Source organism: Chrysemys picta, chromosome 12, assembly GCF_011386835.1.
Source record: "Chrysemys picta bellii isolate R12L10 chromosome 12, ASM1138683v2, whole genome shotgun sequence".
In the NCBI taxonomy this organism is placed as follows: domain Eukaryota; kingdom Metazoa; phylum Chordata; order Testudines; family Emydidae; genus Chrysemys; species Chrysemys picta.
The window spans coordinates 5077680-5095901 of NC_088802.1; the positions used below are offsets into that span (position 1 = coordinate 5077680).

Genomic DNA, 18222 nt, shown 5'->3' on the forward strand with positions numbered 1-18222 from the left:
CAAGCCATCAAAACTCTCTGTTCCTCATTTAACTCATCTGGGGTAACATTAGCTGCCCCTTGCAAAGCAAGCCGAGGTTCTCAGTTGGAAAGAGCAGAGCAGGAACAATGTTTTGGTTTCTGTCTCTCAGATCTGTGACTGCAGATGTAGAGACCACAGCCTCCGTTCTAATTTGCCTGCGGTGGTCTCTGAGGTTTCCTAAGTCTGTATGAAGTCTTAAGAGAGGTTCACTCTCAAAGGCCTGGACACAGTCCCTGTAATACAGCAGCTCTCCGAAGCAAAAGCCGTCCCTCTTTGCCCTCCCCCTGCCTTTCTCAAACAGGGAGTGTCCAAAATGCCGGCTCACAATTTCGTACAAGCAGGATTTTCTTTCCCACCTTAAGGGGAGTCTGATTTTGACTCCAACCTCATGGGTGGCGGGTATGAAAGGCCAGGGCAGGCTAAGCCTCCCCTGACCCAGGCCGTGTTCCGCCCCGAGGCCCCACCCTCTCTTCCTCCCCTTCTACCCTGAAGCCAGCAGGGGCTCACTCAGCTCCAGCCGGTGGCCCGGGTTGGCACTGGGGGGCCAGCCAGCGTGGCTGGGGCGGGCAGGCTGAGGGTCTGCCAGCTGTGGTGGGGTGGAGGATGGGAACTCGGGGCTCCGGCAGGCAGAAGGGGCGGGGCCAGCAAGCTAGCCTCCCCAAAGGGGGGGGGTTCACCCACAGCCAATGTCCAACCTCCAACCCAACACTCCACGCAATAAATAACCCATCTCCTGGTTCTCTCATTGACAATTAGAAGTTGCTCTGAGATCTTCGAATAAATTGAGTAAGCGCTTTTTGAGGTGGTGAATTTTAGAAACAGGAAACAGATGAGTTAGAGCAACGGCTCATTTTCATCATGGCCAGGACATTAGCAGTGGGGATATCTGCTATCAAGGGACTTATCTGTCCCACATCTCTGTAATATCTGATCAGCTCACCGTCTTTAATGTATTGATTCTCCCAATACCCCTGGGAAGCAGGAAAGTGCTGTGATCCCCATTGTACACATGGGGACCTGAGCGAGGGTAAGAAACATGCCCAGGTTCATACAGGGAATCTGTGTCCTAGCAAAGACTTGAACCTCGGTCATCCAAGTCCTAGGCTAGTGCCTCAGACTATGTCTACACTGTACACTAAGCCCGGGCTCTGAATCAGGTTTGAGCCGAAGCCCCGGCTTCTGTCCACACTCAAATCAATCTGACTTGAATCAGCGAGCACACAGGACCCGGGTCCTAAGACCCAGCTATGGGAGTGGATCAGGGCTGAGTCCCACAGTGACTCAGGTCCAAGCCCAGTCCTTTTGCAGTGTGGACGCAGCTCAAGCCACAGCCCTGAGTTAGAAGGCCTGCGTGATGCAGAATGGATGAGTTAGTATGGTTGTGAGGCCTGGTCCAGCAGCCCAATATGTCTACACTGGAATGTAAGACCAGGGCTCGAACTCAGGCACAAACCTAAGCCCCCTTCTGTCTAGACATAAATAGCACCAACCTAGGGCTCAGGTCCAAGGTCTCTGGGCCCCACAGGGATAGAAGGTCCGAGCCTGAGTCAAGCCAGGACTCAAGGCCTATTCCTTTGCAGCGTAGATACACACCCACTGGACTCATGCTCCAAGAGTCTGCCAAAAGTATCCCACAATCCCACGGGCTGACTTTCTTGGTCCTCTGGACAGTCAAGTTTGGTGGACAGTCAAATTTTCCCACACAGCACCACCAACAAAGGACTAGCGCGACCACATTTTGGGAGGGCGCTAGGAAGTCTGGGATATGGGTGGTTGGACTTGGGCCCACATAATGCAGTGGGCTGGAGCCCCAAGTTGGGACCCAGGGTTCAACAATTCCTAACCTGGGGTTTCAAATGAGTGTAGACGCTCAAGCCCTAGGTTAACAAACCCTGGGTCTGCTCATTTGCATTCTACTAGCCCGGGGCTTACATTGCAGTGTAGACAGACCCATAAGGACTGGACCATTTGCCTTCACCTTGAGGTAGCCCAAGATACTGGTCCTAGGAGCAGGGTTTCATTTTTTTTATTATTGTTAATTATTAATTATTATTATTCTTATTTTATTAACCCCAAGGGCTCCTTGCAGGGATTAATACTCCAGAGAGAGGAAGGAAAGCCCAATGACTAGGAGGCAGGCTTGGATGTAATTCTCTGCCCCAGGTGCCCTGCATGACCGTGGGCAAAACATTTTGATGTCATCGAATCTGCATTTTTCACTGAAAAAAGTTTCAAGTCAAAAAAATTTCAGCGAGCTGTAGCCTGGGGCCTTTCAGAGCAGAGGTGGGCAAACTACGGCCCACGGGCCACATCCGTCTTGTGGGACCGTTCTGCCCGGCCCCTGAGATCATGGCCTGGGAGGCTAGTCCCCAGCCCCTCCCCACACAGCCTCCCGCCCCCCCCCCCCCCCCGCCTCAGCTCACTGTCGCCGGCACAATGCTCTGGATGGCGGGGCTGTGAGCTCCTGGGGCAGCGCAGCTGTAGAGCCCGGCCTGACCCTGGGCTCTGTGCTGCGCGGCGCAGCTGCCTATCCTGGTGCAGCCGCGCCGTCAGCCACCGGTGCTCCAGGCAGCGCGGTAAGGGGGCAGGGAGTGGGGGAGGGGGGTTGGATAGAGGGCAGGGGAGTTCAGGGGGGTGGTCAGGGGGCGGGGGTGTGGGGGGTGGAATGGGGGCAGGGGTTCCGGGGGAGGTCAGGGAGAAGGGGTGGTTGGATGGGGCAGGGGTCCCGGGGGGGCAGTCAGGAAGGAGAGGGAGGGTTGGATGGAGCGGCGGGGGGCAGTTAGGAAGGGGGGGGGTTGGATGGGGCAGGGGGGCAGTTAGGGGCAGGGAGTCTGGGGGCAGTCAGGGAGAAGGGGTGGTTGGATGGGGCAGGGGTCCTGGGGAGGCAGTCTAGAAGGAGAAGGAGGGTTGGATGGAGCGGCGGGGGGCAGTTAGGAAGGGGGGGGGTTGGATGGGGCAGGGGGGCAGTTTGGGGCAGGGGGTCTGGGGGCGGTCAGGGAGAAGGGGTGGTTGGATGGGGCAGGGGTCCTGGGGAGGCAGTCTAGAAGGAGAAGGAGGGTTGGATGGAGCGGCAGGGGGCAGTTAGGGGCGGGAGGTCTGTGGGCGGTCGGGACAGAGAGCAGGGGGGTGAATAGGGCAGGGGTTCCGGTGGGGCCGTCAGGGGGTGAGAAGCAGCGGGGGGTTGGATAGGGGGTGGGGGCTGGACCATGCCTAGTTCTTTGGGGAGGCACAGCCTCCCCTAACCAGCCCTCCATACAATTTCTGAAACCTGATGTGGCCCTCAGGCCAGAAAGTTTGCCCGCCCCTGGTTTAGAGCTTTCTAAGTCAAACTCAGCACCTTCAACTCCACTCTGAACCTGGTCAACATCCAGTGCATCTCCCGGAGCACTGCTGCCCCGCGCTCCCGATGCGTTCCTTCACTCCCTTCCCGAGCGGGTTGCTGTATTCTGCGCCGGCTGCCGTTTGCAATTGGACTTTTGGTGGTCGGGCTAATCTGGAGGCGACAAAGGCCTGGGTCACTGGAGCGAGAGCCATGTCAGAAAGAAACGCAACCTCTGAGGTTCCAGGTAGCCATGGAGTCTGCAATGTCTTTGTAAAGACTAGTGGAAATGTAGGCCACTTTGGATGAGCATCATAAAGATCTGACCAGGTATCTCATGAAGAGAAGAGAAAAAAATCAGTTTCATTTTCCCTCTGAGTCACTGATAGGAGTGGTTCTCGAGCTCTGGGTTACAGTAACATTCAGATCAGTCAAGGACACAGAGGCTGGACTAGGAACTGGCGTACACGAGATCTCCGGCTTACAAAGGGGTCTGGAGGATGGAGGACATGGATACAAGCTGATCCACACGCAGTTGGAGTTCAACTGGTGCAAGGTAACTAGCTGAATTCAGGTCAAAGGCTGGATTCAGTCATTAGCTTCACTTCGCTTCCCTTCGCTGGGTCTGTTTATAGCAGTAGATCCAGTTCTGTACGGATTATTTTTTCCCTTTTATTACTAGATTTGCTGGGGGCACTCGGAGGAGAATCTTGGGACAATTCTCCCAACAAACTGACGGCTGTTTGGGGGTGATCTCTGCCTACCTCACACGGCATCACCATCTGTCTGGATGGTGCTAAGGCCTTGTTGGTGGAAATCTCTTATCCAAAAGGTTTACCAAAATCATTCATCTGAAGAGCAATTTTTTGTGCTGTTGAAATGCAGCAGATCGCATCAAGGGCCGGTAGTTTAAAAACCTTCCCCTCTAAGCCTCAACCAAGAAGAAGCCTTCCCCAGTTCAATCAAACGAATTAAACACTGTCCTATGCTCTCTGTACACTCAAGAAATCCAGGATGACGGCAGTTTTGCTGTTGATGTCAATGGGACCAGAATGTCACCCACGGGTTGTTATTTTTTCAGGATCAAAGTAGGAAATATTTGCAAGTGCTCTTAGCAGCAGCTGGTCTGTCGGCCGCTGTTGCTCTCTTCATTCATTGTGGTTATGTCCAGAGAGATTTTAGCAGAGAGGTTCAAAGCCAGCTGGGGGAGGATTTAGATGAACAAAATCAATAGGAATTGGAGGTGCAAATCCCTTAGTCCCGTTGAAAATACCTTCCAACTTGCGATTGACTTCAAAAAGCGAGTTCAAAGCAGTTTCAGCTCCTAACCCCAGCACCAACATGTTCCTCCTCTTTTTGATCAATATTGTGGCTTAATTAAGATGACTCATTTTTTGCTTTCTGGTTAGTATCTAACGCATCCCAGTGACTAATTCCAGTGTTGTGCTTTGCTGTCATTGACTGTGTATTTTATTTTGAGCTCGTGACACTGTTACTTTCGCAATCCGACGGCTTCTAATTGTTGATTTATTTGGGTGATTGTTCGGGGTGAGTGCCAGTCGTTATGAATGACCGTGACGTAGTTAATTTCATGTTCACAACTTAAGGCTGTGAATAAAATGAAGTTTTTCCTTAGCAAGATCACAATAATAATAATCTCTAGCTCGTATCTAGCATTTTTCATCAGTACACCTCAAAGCGCTTTACAAAGGAAATCAGTATCATTATCCCCAGAGGGGAAACTGAGGCACAGAGTATGGACGGTGATTTGCCCACAGTCACCCAACAGGAACGTGGCAGAGCCAGGAATAGGAGCCAGGTCTCCTGAGTTGCTGCCCATATATTATTTACTTCCACTTTCCTTTAAGGAAACTAGAAGAGGGACCTTACCCCAGCTGGCTTCAGGCCATTGCCTCAGTTTCCCTTGAGATGGGTCTCTCAGGTCCCAGCACTGTTAGGCCTTAAGCCTCATGTTAAGGGCTTGTCTGCCCTTGGAAGTTTACCCACCTAGTATATTCCAGAATAGCTATTTTGGTATAACCCCCCCATGTAGACACTCTTGCTCCAGAATAAAAGCTTCTGCATGGGAGATGCTATCGAATCAGCCAGTCCAGAATCATTATTCTAGAGTCGTTATTTCAGTACATTTTCAAGTGTAAGCAAGCCCTACTTGACAAAAAGCCCATCCTTTCTGGGGTTCAAGTCCAAACGGTAAAACACACCATCAAAATATTCCATCTTAGCCCCTTCTTGACCCGGCCCTTCCTTTTTCCTCTTCCTCTTTTGTCAGCAGCCTCTGTCCTGGGGTTGGCTTGCAGCCCGCCCACTCACCCCCTCCAATCGACTCCTTCTTCTCCCCAGCACCGGAAAGCCTGCAAACCCCCACCCCCAAGGGAAACGCCCATCCACCTATACGTCCCAGCTCTGGTATCTAAACAGCTGGGCCTTTTGCATTCTCTAAGATTTCCCCTTTGAACTCTGGGTGCGACTCGCTGACTCCTTGGACTCCACAGAGCAAGAGGTGCTGTGTCCAGGACACTTTGCTCGGCACTCATTGTCCAGTGCCTATTTTTGAACTCTCCCATTCCTGTTTTTACTTTCCTTTTCTCTTTGTCCCACACAAACAGTCATCTCCTATGGCCTGTAGCCCCGCCCCCATCGAAAGGGGCAGGCCTTGAGCTCTGGTGGGCTCCTCCCACTGCCTTGGGTTTCAAACGGGCCAGGAAGGAGCAGCGGGAATTCATGGGGCACGCTCTGTGACGGTGGGGATCGTTCCCATTCGCTGGTCCCTGCACACATCCGGACGGAGCTCCTCTGAGCAGTGTCCACGGATGTAGCTGTGCAAAGCAGCGGGCGTTGTCTGGGGTTCTCTGCTCGGCGTTCCCATCCGGTTCCCCCGTTTTGTTCTCACACTCCATCCCAAGTAATTAATTTATTTCTGGGCTCTATGGTGCCCCCTTCATCTCCCTTCTGTACTGGAGGGTCATAGGTCAGCAGCGAGGAGGCTGACGGGAACGGTAGCTCCCAGCTTGGCAGATACGTCAGATCTGTTTCTATTGTTGCATAACTAGAGATTCCCACCTGTGGTTTTTTTTTTTTAATGGGCTCCTACTAACATTTGCTAAGACGAGTGGGGTACAAAGTGTCTCCACCCTGATAGCAACGAGTGCTTCCCAGGCTCTCTGTCTGGGAAGCTCAGCCCCTAAGGGCACGTCCCCCCACCGCACCACCCTCCTGCTCTAAGGATAGTGGTTTCGGGATGGATCCCCCCCACTCTGAGCCCTTCTCCTGGTAGGAGCTGTTATTTAGTGGGGGATGCACAGAGTTACCTCATCCCAGTGCATGTCACCGAGATGGAGTGAGGCTAGCAAAGAGAAGGGTAAGGGGTGACTTGATCCCAGGCTATAAGTACTTATATAAAGGGACAAATATTTGATAATCATCTAACAGAGAAAGGTCTAGCATGATTCAAGGGCTGGAAGTTGAAGCTAGACCAATTCAGACTGGAAGTAAGGTGTACATTTTTAACAGCGAGGGTAATTAACCATCTCAACCATTTACCCAGGAGTCGGGGTGGATTCTCCAGCACCGGCAATTTTACAATCAAGATGGGATTTTTTTTTTCTCTAGTTCAAACAGGAATTAATTGTAGGAAGTGCAAAGATCTCATGAGTCTCTTGGGACTTAGAAATCTCTGAGTCTCTCAGCATGGCTGACGTCGGCGGTGGGGAAGTGCAGAGTCACGCAAGAGTAATTTCCTCTTCCATATTTATTGATATTTGCAGCCAAGCAGCCGCCCCTTTCCAGTTTCCCTGTTCAAACACGGAACGTTAACTTCAAGGGAGCTCTCCGGATCTGGGCGTACGACCGGCATCTGCGCTAAACACAGGTAAGGGACCCCCATCACCAAATGACCCCTGATTCTCTGTCCCACACTCATTTTCCCTCCTCCATCCCCGAAGCTGGGATGGCAGGGGACATAAGAAGAGGGCGGGACAAGCAACTTAGGGGGAACCACTGGGGAGGTAGTGAAGTGTGGAGCTGGAAATGGGCAGTCATGGGAGGCGGAAGAACAATGCAGAGGATGGGCAGTGGCAGATTACCGGTCCTGGGGCCATAGCGGGGTGGGAGCAGAGAAGAAAGGAGCGAGTGGGAGCGGGGCCTCGTGGGAAGGGGAAGAATGTGGTGGGGCCATGAGTGGCATGGGGGCAGGGCTGTGGGGAAGGGACAGAATGGGGGTGGGGTCACAGATGGAAGGGCTGGGGTGGGGCTGTGGTTCTCTCCCCCTCTCCCCCACTTGTTCCAGCCCAGGGCCCCAGGAGACCTTAATCCACCTCTGATCATGGGATGGTGCAAGCAGCCAGGACATGCAGCTCCCAAATCCAGTGGCTGGATCCTCAGCGGGTGTTACTGAAGCTAATAAACGTACCTAGCGCCTTCCATCAGGAGATCTCAAAGCATCATGAATAGCTGATCTTCTCTGGTTTTAATGACAGGTTTCAGAGTAGCAGCCGTGTTAGTCTGTATCCGCAAAAAGAACAGGAGTACTTGTGGCACCTTAGAGACTAACAAATTTATTAGAGCATAAGCTTTCGTGGGCTACAACCCATTTCTTCGGATGCATATAGAGTGGAACATATATTGAGGAGATATATATACACACATACAGAGAGCATGAACAGGTGGGAGTTAAGTATCAGAGGGGTAGCCGTGTTAGTCTGAATCTGTAAAAAGCAACAGAGGGTCCTGTGGCACCTTTGAGACTAACAGAAGTATTGGGAGCATAAGCTTCCGTGGGTAAGAACCTCACTTCTTCAGATGCAAGACTTGCATCTGAAGAAGTGAGATTCTTACCCACGAAAGCTTATGCTCCCAATACTTCTGTTAGTCTCAAAGGTGAGGTGGGAGTTGTCTTACCAACTCTGAGAGGCCAATTAAGTAAGAGAAAAAAACTTTTGAAGTGATAATCAAGATAGCCCAGTACAGACAGTTTGATAAGAAGTGTGAGAATACTTACATGGGGAGATAGATTCAATGTTTGTAATGGCTCAGCCATTCCCAGTCCTTATTCAATCCTGAGTTGATTGTGTCTAGTTTGCATATCAATTCCAGCTCAGCAGTCTCTCGTTGGAGTCTGTTTTTGAAGTTTTTCTGTTGTAAGATAGCCACCCGCAGGTCTGTCAGTGAATGGCCAGACAGGTTAAAGTGTTCTCCCACTGGTTTTTGAGTATTATGATTCCTGATGTCAGATTTGTGTCCATTAATTCTTTTGCGTAGAGACTGTCCGGTTTGGCCAATGTACATGGCAGAGGGGCATTGCTGGCACATGATGGCATATATCACATTGGTAGATGTGCAGGTGAACGAGCCCCTGATGGTATGGCTGATGTGATTAGGTCCTATGATGATGTCACTTGAATAGATATGTGGACAGAGTTGGCATCGGGGTTTGTTACAAGGATAGGTTCCTGGGTCAGTGGTTTTGTTCAGTGATGTGTGGTTGCTGGTGAGTATTTGCTAAATTTGCAACCTAAAGCCAACTCTGTCCACATATCTGTTGTTCTCCTGTCCCAGGATCGGCTTATCCAGGTGAAGGACTCCAGCTCTCATCCCCTGCTATGGCTCCCGTGCACGGGGTCGCACGGGCGGGGCACTTCCGGATGACAGTCCCCAGGGCTTTGCTGCTCAGCGTGCTGATTTACAGCACGGTCTCTGATATCCGATGTCCGGATAATGTGCCAAGTAAGGAGGAAGCCCGGTACAACGCCGATCCCTTGAGTCCACAGCACAGGCGCTGACTTTTATTTTCCCTGGGGGTGTTCCACCCTGCTCCACTCCAAGACCCCACTCCCACTTTGCCCCTTCCCCTGAGGCCCCGCCTTTGCTCCGCCTCTTCATGCCCTGCTCCACCCACTCCACCAAGGGCCCACCCTCGCTCCACCCCTTCCGCTCCCTCCCCCTGAGGCCCTGCCCTCACTCTGCCTCTTCCTGCCCCCACTCCAACCCCTCCCTCGAGACCCCCGCCACCGCTCACAGCTTTCTGCCCTCCCCCAAGTGCCTCCCCCAGCCACCAAAGAGCTGATCTGCGGCCCCACCTATCAACTGTGGCTGATTTTTTCCTGTGGGTGTTTCAGCCCTGGAGCATCCACAAAGTCAGCACCTAGAGTCCACAGAGCGCAGGACCCCTGACTCCCAGCCTCCCTGCTCTAACCCACTAGCCCCCGCTCCCCTCCCAGAGCCAGGGAGAGAACCCAGGACCCCTGACTCCCAGCCCCGCTGCTCTAACCCACTAGCCCCCGCTCCCCTCCCAGAGCCAGGGAGAGAACCCAGGACCCCTGACTCCCAGCCCCCCTGCTCTAACCCACTAGCCCCCGCTCCCCTCCCAGAGCCAGGGAGAGAACCCAGGACCCCTGACTCGCAGCCCCCCTGCTCTAACCCATTAGCCCCCGCTCCCCTCCCAGAGCCAGGGAGAGAACCCAGAACACCTGACTCCCAGCCCCCCTGCTCTAACCCATTAGCCCCCGCTCCCCTCCCAGAGCCAGGGAGAGAACCCAGGACCCCTGACTCGCAGCCCCCCTGCTCTAACCCACTGGCCCCCGCTCCCCTCCCAGAGCCAGGGAGAGAACCCAGGACCCCTGGCTCCCAGCCCCCCTGCTCTAAGCCACTAGCCCCCGCTCCCCTCCCAGAGCCAGGGAGAGAACCCAGGACCCCTGACTCCCAGCCCCCCTGCTCTAACCCACTAGCCCCCGCTCCCCTCCCAGAGCCAGGGAGAGAACCCAGGACCCCTGACTCGCAGCCCCCCTGCTCTAACCCATTAGCCCCCGCTCCCCTCCCAGAGCCAGGGAGAGAACCCAGAACACCTGATTCCCAGCCCCCATTCCCCTCCCAGAGCCAGGGAGAGAACCCAGGACCCCTGACTCGCAACCCCCCTGCTCTAACCCACTAGCCCCCGCTCCCCTCCCAGAGCCAGGGAGAGAACCCAGGACCCCTGACTCACAGCCCCCCTGCTCTAACCCACTGGCCCCCGCTCCCCTCCCAGAGCCAGGGAGAGAACCCAGGACCCCTGACTCCCAGCCCCCCTGCTCTAACCCACTAGCCCCCGCTCCCCTCCCAGAGCCAGGGAGAGAACCCAGGACCCCTGACTCCCAGTCCCCACTCCCCTCCCAGAGCCAGGGAGAGAACCCAGGACCCCTGGCTCCCAGCCCCCCTGCTCTAAGCCACTAGCCCCCGCTCCCCTCCCAGAGCCAGGGAGAGAACCCAGGAGTCCTGAGTCCCGGTTCAGGGCCCTGTCGGTTCTACCGTGTTCTCATCTATGTTCCTGCTGCCCCCAACTCCCAACAGGCCGTTTCTGCGCCGTCCCAGGCTTCCTCCAAGCAACCCAAACTCTGTGTTCGCTGTTCCATCTAGGCCCTGGAGATTGCTCCTATGTGTTCAGATCTGTCGCCAAAGGGGGCTCGGTGAGCATCTCACTTAAGACATCAGAAACCACCCTGGATCTCTGCAAGCTGAACAGGTCGACTGCGAAATGGGATGCTGTCAGCAGCTTCGTTAAGGGGAACCAGACAAAGCTCAACAGCGGCTTCCAGGAGCAAGTCTCGGTCTCCAATGGCACCTTCGTGGTGGAGAACGTGAGCCAAGGGGCTGATGGGAATTATGTGTTTCAAGACACCAGTGAAAAGTGCCTGGCTCAGATAGCACTGACAGTGGTGTGTAAGTTCTGCCTGTGGGACTCTGTGTCCCAGTTTAATCCTTGGTGTGGGTGCTGGAGGGTGTGAATTTTCCCTTTCAACTAGGGGATGAAAATCTTCCAATGAGCCCCCAGCTGCATATGAAACTGTGTCCGGCCATTGCTCAGACACCGATTAAGGTCTCCTGGGGCCCTGGGCTGGAGTAAGTGGGGGGATCCCAGCACTGGAATCATGCTTAGTCAGTGGGATCGCTCCGGCGCCTCGTGATCGGACGCGCCCTGAGACACCTCTGCTCCTTCTTGTCTCCTTCCAGGCTCTTCTGGCAGCCCGTCCCACCGCTTCCGCTTGCCATCCTGCCCCTGCCCCGTACCTTCTACCTGAAGCCCCACCCACTGCCCCACCCATCCCACCCCTTTCACTTGCAGCCCCGTCCACAGCCCCACCACATCCCGCCCCTTCCACTTGCAGCTTCGCTCACTGCCCCACCCATCCCGCCCCTTTCACTTGCAGCTCCATCCACAGCCCTGCCCCATCCCGCCCCTTCCATTTGCAGCCCCGCCCACTGCCCCACCCCTCCCACCTCTTCCGCCTGCCATCCCTCCCCCTTCTACCCCTTCTGCCAGTGGCCCCACCCACTGCCCCACCCCCTTCCACCTGTGACCCCGCCCACTGCCCCATCCCATTCTACCTGCGGCCACGTCATCCCTCCCCTCTCCTGTGGCCCTGCCCACTGCCCCCACCCCATCCTGCCCCTTCAATTTGCGGCCCCACCCACTGCCCCACCCTATTCCCCATGGCTCCATCTCTGTTCCTCCCACAGCCCTGCCCCTTCCTCGAGGCCCTACCCCCCCAACTCACTCCTTCCCAGATCTCCCACACCCACACTGTGGCCCCGAGACCTGAGGAGCTCTGTGCCCCCACCACACCCCCAGTGTTGTGGTGTGAAGTGAGAGATCTTCCAGCCCCGGAACCTCAATGGTGGAGGGAGATTTTTCCAGGGGCCCCATATTGGCCGGGGCTCCTGGGCACAGGCCCTGTTAGCCCATGAGGCAATCCGCCGCTGCCTTGCTGCATTCCCTCCACTTGTGTTGTGCCTCCCGTGCAGCCCGGAGAGCTTGTGCGGATCATGAAACCCTTTAATTCTTTCTGCCCACCTAACGCCACATCTGCCCCGCTCTCCCCTGCAGTGCTGTGTGGCCCCGAGCAGCCCCAGAGCCATGCACTGCGCTAGGCAGGGCAACCTTCTGATCATCCAGAACAAGAGCGTCCGAGACAGGTCGGGGGCCCAATGAACTGACTGGGGAGTCGTTCAGGCTTAGTCAGTGGGATCGCTCCGGCGCCTCGTGATCGGACACTCCCTGAGACACCTCTGCTCCTTCTTGTCTCCTTCCAGGCTCTTCTGGCAGCCCGTCCCAAAGCAGTGCTCATCAAAAGGGTGAGTGAAAGCTAACTGAGTAGGTTCGGGAGGGAGGGAGGGAGGAAGGGATCGGGGCAGAGAAAGGCTGGCTTTGTAATGAAGGCACTTGGGTCATGCCCAGCTCTGTTATAGGTGCCTTCTATGATCTGGGGTAAATCTCTCAATCTCTCTAGGCTGCAGTTCCCTCCAGCTGTAAAGTGAGGAGAGGAATCCTTCCTTTATCTGTTCAGACTGGGGCAATTGACACCATGTCTGTGTGCAGCCTGATCTCAGCGGGGGCAGGGACTGTCTCTCGCTGTGTGTCTGTGCGGTGCCTGGCACAATGGGGCCCTGATCTAGGCTGGGGCAGGGACTGTCTCTCCCTGTGTCTGTGCAGCGCCTGGCAGAACGGGGCCCTGATCTGAGCTGGGGCAGGGGACTATCGCATACAGTGTGAGAGAATTGTCCAAAGCTAAAAATAAACCAAGGTCACCCCGCCTGGATTTTCCCCTGCATTCATATGTGGCATCCACTCTAGGGGAAGATAACAGCTGCACCTGAGTCTCTGGCAAGAAGTAACATCATCTAGAGGAAGAATATTGTCTCCTGCCCCCATAGTTCCAAGAGACATGATCTCCTCCTTGCCAATGCAGTGTTCACTCTGAAGCCTACTGATGACAATCTAAATGACACCCTGGGTAAACACTTTGTGGCTTAGCCCAGGTGGCCTCAGCAAGCCCAGACAAAAGAGAGAACTTGTGGCTAGCTAGACACCCATTAAGGACCTTGCAGGTTTAGTTTCAGGAGTCAGGCTTGCAACAGCCCTTGTGCTCTTCTTCCTTTATATGCAGGTGCCGCGGCGGCCTGGTACTGGTGTATGTTTCCTATCTTGAGTCTGCTCCGATGGCCGTAGGTTTGCATCTCTGCTTGTGAGCTAAAGCACAGACGTGAGAAGCGTAATGGAAGCAGCATCACCCTACGAAGAGTTCTTTACTCACCCACAAACACCCAGAGCAGTAACCAAACAACTGCAGCTCCCTGCAGCCCGTTGGCCTCCTGAAAGCTGATAACCACACGGTCTGTTTCACACACACTCTGTCATGCACACCCACACAGAGTCCCTTTCACACTCACCTCCCAGCACAAACGTATATTATTGTTGTTATTACTACTTGGTACTTCCTGCAATGCACGTATATTCTCCGTAATTTTATTCTTTCAATGGGTGCTATTTTAATGTTTTGAGGGCTCTGTGCATTTCATCATTTTTATTTCTCTCTTACACTTCCCTTTAATTCTTTGAGCAGTGAGTTCTAAAATGCCGAACGTGTCCTGGCCGGACTAATTATCCATCTGGTAATTTTTAAAATATAGATATATCATATCTAGGTTTTTTGTGTCTACTGGTGGTGCACATCAGCACATCCACAGATGCCTTGGTGCACATAACACAATGTATTCTGCACATGGATGGAAAAAAATAGTGGGGACATTGATGACTGAGAGTCCTTTAAAAAAAAAACGTATTGTAAGAAAGCCCTGGAGGTCAGGGCTATATTGATCCACCGGCCGCTCAGCGCTTCATAGCAACCCTGGGGGAAGGAGGCCTGTTACTGGAGAACTGACCCCTGGAGCCTGGAGAATCTCTCAGAGCCATTAGCAGCTACGCAGTAGTAGCGAAGATGCACTTTTTGCAGGTTCCTATTCTGTTCATTAGACTAGAGCAGAGGTTCCCAAACTTATTTGGCCTACCGCCCCCTTTTCAGAAAAAAAATTACTCAGCGCCCCCCCTGGAAATCTACCTTCTTTAAGCGAACAAACAGAAAGATGCAGTGACAAATTTGTGTTCTTTTATGTATCTATATTTCTACCTACGTCCTACAATATAGTAAAGAAAGATGTGTTATTAGAATATCGCCCACGACATCAGGTATACAGTGGTTTTTGCGTAAGATGGCAAAAGACAACCAAACTAAAATACTAATGAAACTAATAAACTGGGTTTTGTTCTTTGCTCAGCATTAGATATATGTATTTGATATTAAACTGTCAAATATCAAACTAAATTTATCAAGAAATAATTAATTAAAAAATAATCAAGATGCAATTAAAAATCAGTTAATAGTTTTAATTTAGTTTGCCCTTATTTAAATAATTGTTCCTTATTAACACACGCCTTATTTACCAATTAACACAGATGATTCGATAGATATAAATAAATGTTAATAGTTAACATTTTTTTTACGATTTCATTCCCGTTTTCGTTAATATTGTAATAAAAAATATGACAAATATATTGACTGTACACTTCAAATAGTACTGTACCGACACAAGCCTGCTACGATTTTATTATTAGTAAGCACTAGAGACACAGAAACGTACGGTAGATATGTAAGAAAATGTATAAAAATACTCACGTGTAAATTGCTGTTTTATTGAAACAACAATAATACAATTTGCTTTGTATGTGATCCGTAATCCGTAAAGATCGAAGGTATTGAATATGAATAAAAAAATTTAAATACTTATTGCACTATTGTTAACTGCTTTTTACACAATTCAGAAACAATCTAAATTAGATTTCATACATGTCGCCTATTTATAGTATCGTATTGTAAACAAGTCATTACACGCACATATTCCTGCCGATGCATGCTGGACTTCCCGACAATGCGCGACACGCTCGCCTGCCAACACTTGCTTGTTAAGAGCTGTTGGCGGACTTGACACCTGATCGGTTATAATTTGTGAATTTATTTGGAAAATAAAGTAATCGCTACAACTTTAACTCTATGTTACACAACAGATGAAACATGTACGAACGGTTTTTCAAAATTTTCTTATATTCTTTCTTTATGCTTCCACCGCCCCCTTATTTTTATTCAACGCCCCCCAATTGCACCCGAGGCTACTACTGCCCCCCTGGATCGTTCCAGCGCCCCCCAGGGGGCGGTATCGCCCACTTTGGGAACCTCTGGACTAGAGGGTGGTAGAGTTAACACTAATTATGTTAGTAATTACACACACACACACACACACACACACCAGGTCTGCTTCCTTCGAGCAGGGAACAGTAACAGACACAGAGTAACTGCAGATGGCACACACAAGCAGGTCCAATTTCCCCCAGCAGAGGGCAGTAACACAAACATATACACACACAGACTAAATCTGGACATGCACACACACACTAGGGCTGATTTCCTCCAGCAGGGGGCAGTAACACACACACAGCAGGTCCAATTTCCCCCAGCAGAGGGCAGTAACACACACATACACACACGGACAAAGTAAGTCTGGGTGTGTGCACACACGCAGCAGGTCTAAGTCTGCCCAACAGGGGACAGTAACGCACACACAGAAGCAGGTTGATTTCCCCCAGCAGGGGGCAATAACACACAGGAAATCTGATCCCACCCTGGACACACACACACACACAGTAGATCTGCTCCCTTTCCCACCCCTACACATACACACTGATTCATTACAACATTTTGCATCAATCTCTATCCTTTCATCCTCACATATCTGGGGCAAATTACCAGCTCTTAGGGATTCCTATTTTAAAACAAATGCCATGGGGTCTCCTTGCTGCGCATTGGAGGACCTTGGAGTGTTATGCTTACAAGAAGCACACGGGATCTTTTTCAGGGGAAAAGGCAATACGCCGCATTTATTGAAGATACAACTTTTAGCATATGCATTCAATCACACCACACACACACACACACACACACTGTCCCACCAGTCGATGTTATAGTTACCAGTCCAGAGTCCGGATCAATCTAGTGGCCAGCTAGGTTGATCTCGGGTAGGGAGGAGCCGGGTTCCGTCGGTCGCGACACAATGCTCTGGGGAAGTCTTGGCAGGATGAACCCAAAGTTTCATGGCAAGGCCCCCTGTTTCTATAGTGATTTTCCTTCACTGGGACCAATGAGTTTTGCACCGTCATGCTGTAATCAATTGTTGTTTGATGAGTGCTTGTTTTCTTAAATTGTCCTTCTCATTCTTTACATCAAGTTCCTCAGGGAGTTGTCCCACCTGGTTTTGATCACCGCTATCTTGTCCCCATTGATAGGTGCCTGTCTCACCTTTAGAGTCGTCAATCTGCCCTCCTTCAATAGGGGCGTGTTGTGGCCTCCTGGCGCCCTTGTGTCTGTCTCCAGCTCCTCCCTAGACCATCTGGTTCAGCAATGGCCTTCACAATTATCTCTTAACCCACACGTTCCTCATTCACACACAAAACACAATTAATTTACACAGAACATTTTGAACAGGAACAGCAAATTGCAATGCCAACCCCCACCCCCCGCCCCCCAATCCTGGCATTCCTTTACTTCTTTTAAAATGCTAAACCTACAACAAATTGGTGACCCTGAAAGGATCTGGCCTTGAAATCAGTCCAGACACAGATTCTGGCTGATGGCCCATTAGGCCGTTCCTTTCTGCTATTCAAAAAGGCTCGCTGGCAGAATATGATCGAATCATACACCAATACATTCAATACATACTATATTATTATTCTTTATCCTTCATTCTAAATTATATAAAATACAAACAGAAAATCTTACTACTACAAAATCACCTCCTAGCTCCTGCTCACTTCTCCCGTCTTTATACGTCACCCTTTTGGCCATAGCTTCGCACTGGGACATCACATTCAGCTGTTTGTCCATTATAACCCCTAAGTCCTTTTCTGGGTCACTGCTTTCCAGGAGACAGTCCTCCATTCCATAGGTCTGAACTCCATTCTTTGGTCCTACATGTCTGATCTTGCATTGGGCAGTTTTGACGCACATTTTGTTTGAATGGGCCCAGCTAGCCACATTAACGAGATTGCTCTGTTCAGCTGCCCTTTAATTACCGTTCCACCAATCTTTGGGTCTTCCACAAATTGTCACAGCAAGGATTTTAGGTTGCCTTCCAGATCGTTGATGAAAATGTTGAATCGCATCAGGCCTAAAAACATATTGAATGATGATTCCCCTTTGCCAACTACTTTTTGAGACCTGTCAGTTGACCCATTAGTCATGTACTTCATCAGTGTTGCCTAGTGTTAGATTTTTATTGACACCAGGCCAAATTCATGAATGGACGCTGCAAGATGGAAGGATGCTGTGAAATGTTAGGACCATGCATGGATGCAACAAGTTGCAAGGACCATGCTTGGATGATGTGAAATGCAAGGACTGTGGTAAGGGTATAGCCTCACCAGGCATGACCATGGCATCTTTCCTTCATTAAACTTAGAATCGATTTGTCCTTCCATGTCTTGCATCATTCACATGTGACTGCAGCACACTTGCCTGTAGGCAAACAGTGGGGGAATCTTCAACCCAACTCTTGTGGATTGGCCAAATTTCCATTTGGTGCCTCAGCTTAAAGTGTCTATTTGTGACAACTGGGCCCATAAGGGAAGAGTGGGAGATTCAGAAAGATTAACACAGTGTGGCAAAGCTCTGACCTTGGCCCTGTGGGTCCCGCGCTTCCAGACGGTTATGCTAGCCACAGAGGCTCACTGCGACCCTCCACGTAGCCCTTCTCTCTCTAGGGCCAGGGTTACAGTCTACTGAGCCCTTTTCATCATAAGCCAGCAAGGAGGTTGGTGAGATAACTCCCACAGTCTCTGTTGTCCCTAGGGGTTTATTCAAGAACAGTTTAGCCTCCTGTCCTGACAGGGGCCTGTCTTCCCCTCCCAGGAGGTGTTTCTGTAGTGGCGGGTTGGGGAGAATCCGGGCCCACTCTCTACCCCGGGTTCCGGCCCAGGGACCCTAGAGGCAGCAGCTGTTGACAGCTGA

The 18222-nt window shown here is 51.7% G+C and overlaps 1 protein-coding gene across 12 annotated transcripts in view; it reads left to right on the forward strand.

Moving 5' to 3' along the window:
• The window catches only part of LOC135974911 (uncharacterized), a 31417-nt gene extending 16465 nt beyond the window's left edge, over nucleotides 1-14952 (forward strand). For 2 of the 12 annotated variants that reach the window (XM_065564179.1, XM_065564180.1), the window contains 5 exons: nucleotides 7126-7229; nucleotides 8915-9082; nucleotides 10748-11046; nucleotides 12422-12463; nucleotides 13276-14952. In XM_065564179.1, coding sequence (XP_065420251.1) covers nucleotides 8959-9082; nucleotides 10748-11046; nucleotides 12422-12463; nucleotides 13276-13317 — 507 coding nt within the window. In that variant the 5' untranslated portion in view covers nucleotides 7126-7229; nucleotides 8915-8958 and the 3' untranslated portion in view covers nucleotides 13318-14952. The other 10 variants (XM_065564175.1, XM_065564177.1, XM_065564172.1 and 7 more) reach the window with 8 other exon arrangements.
• The last annotated feature ends 3270 nt before the right edge of the window (nucleotides 14953-18222 follow it).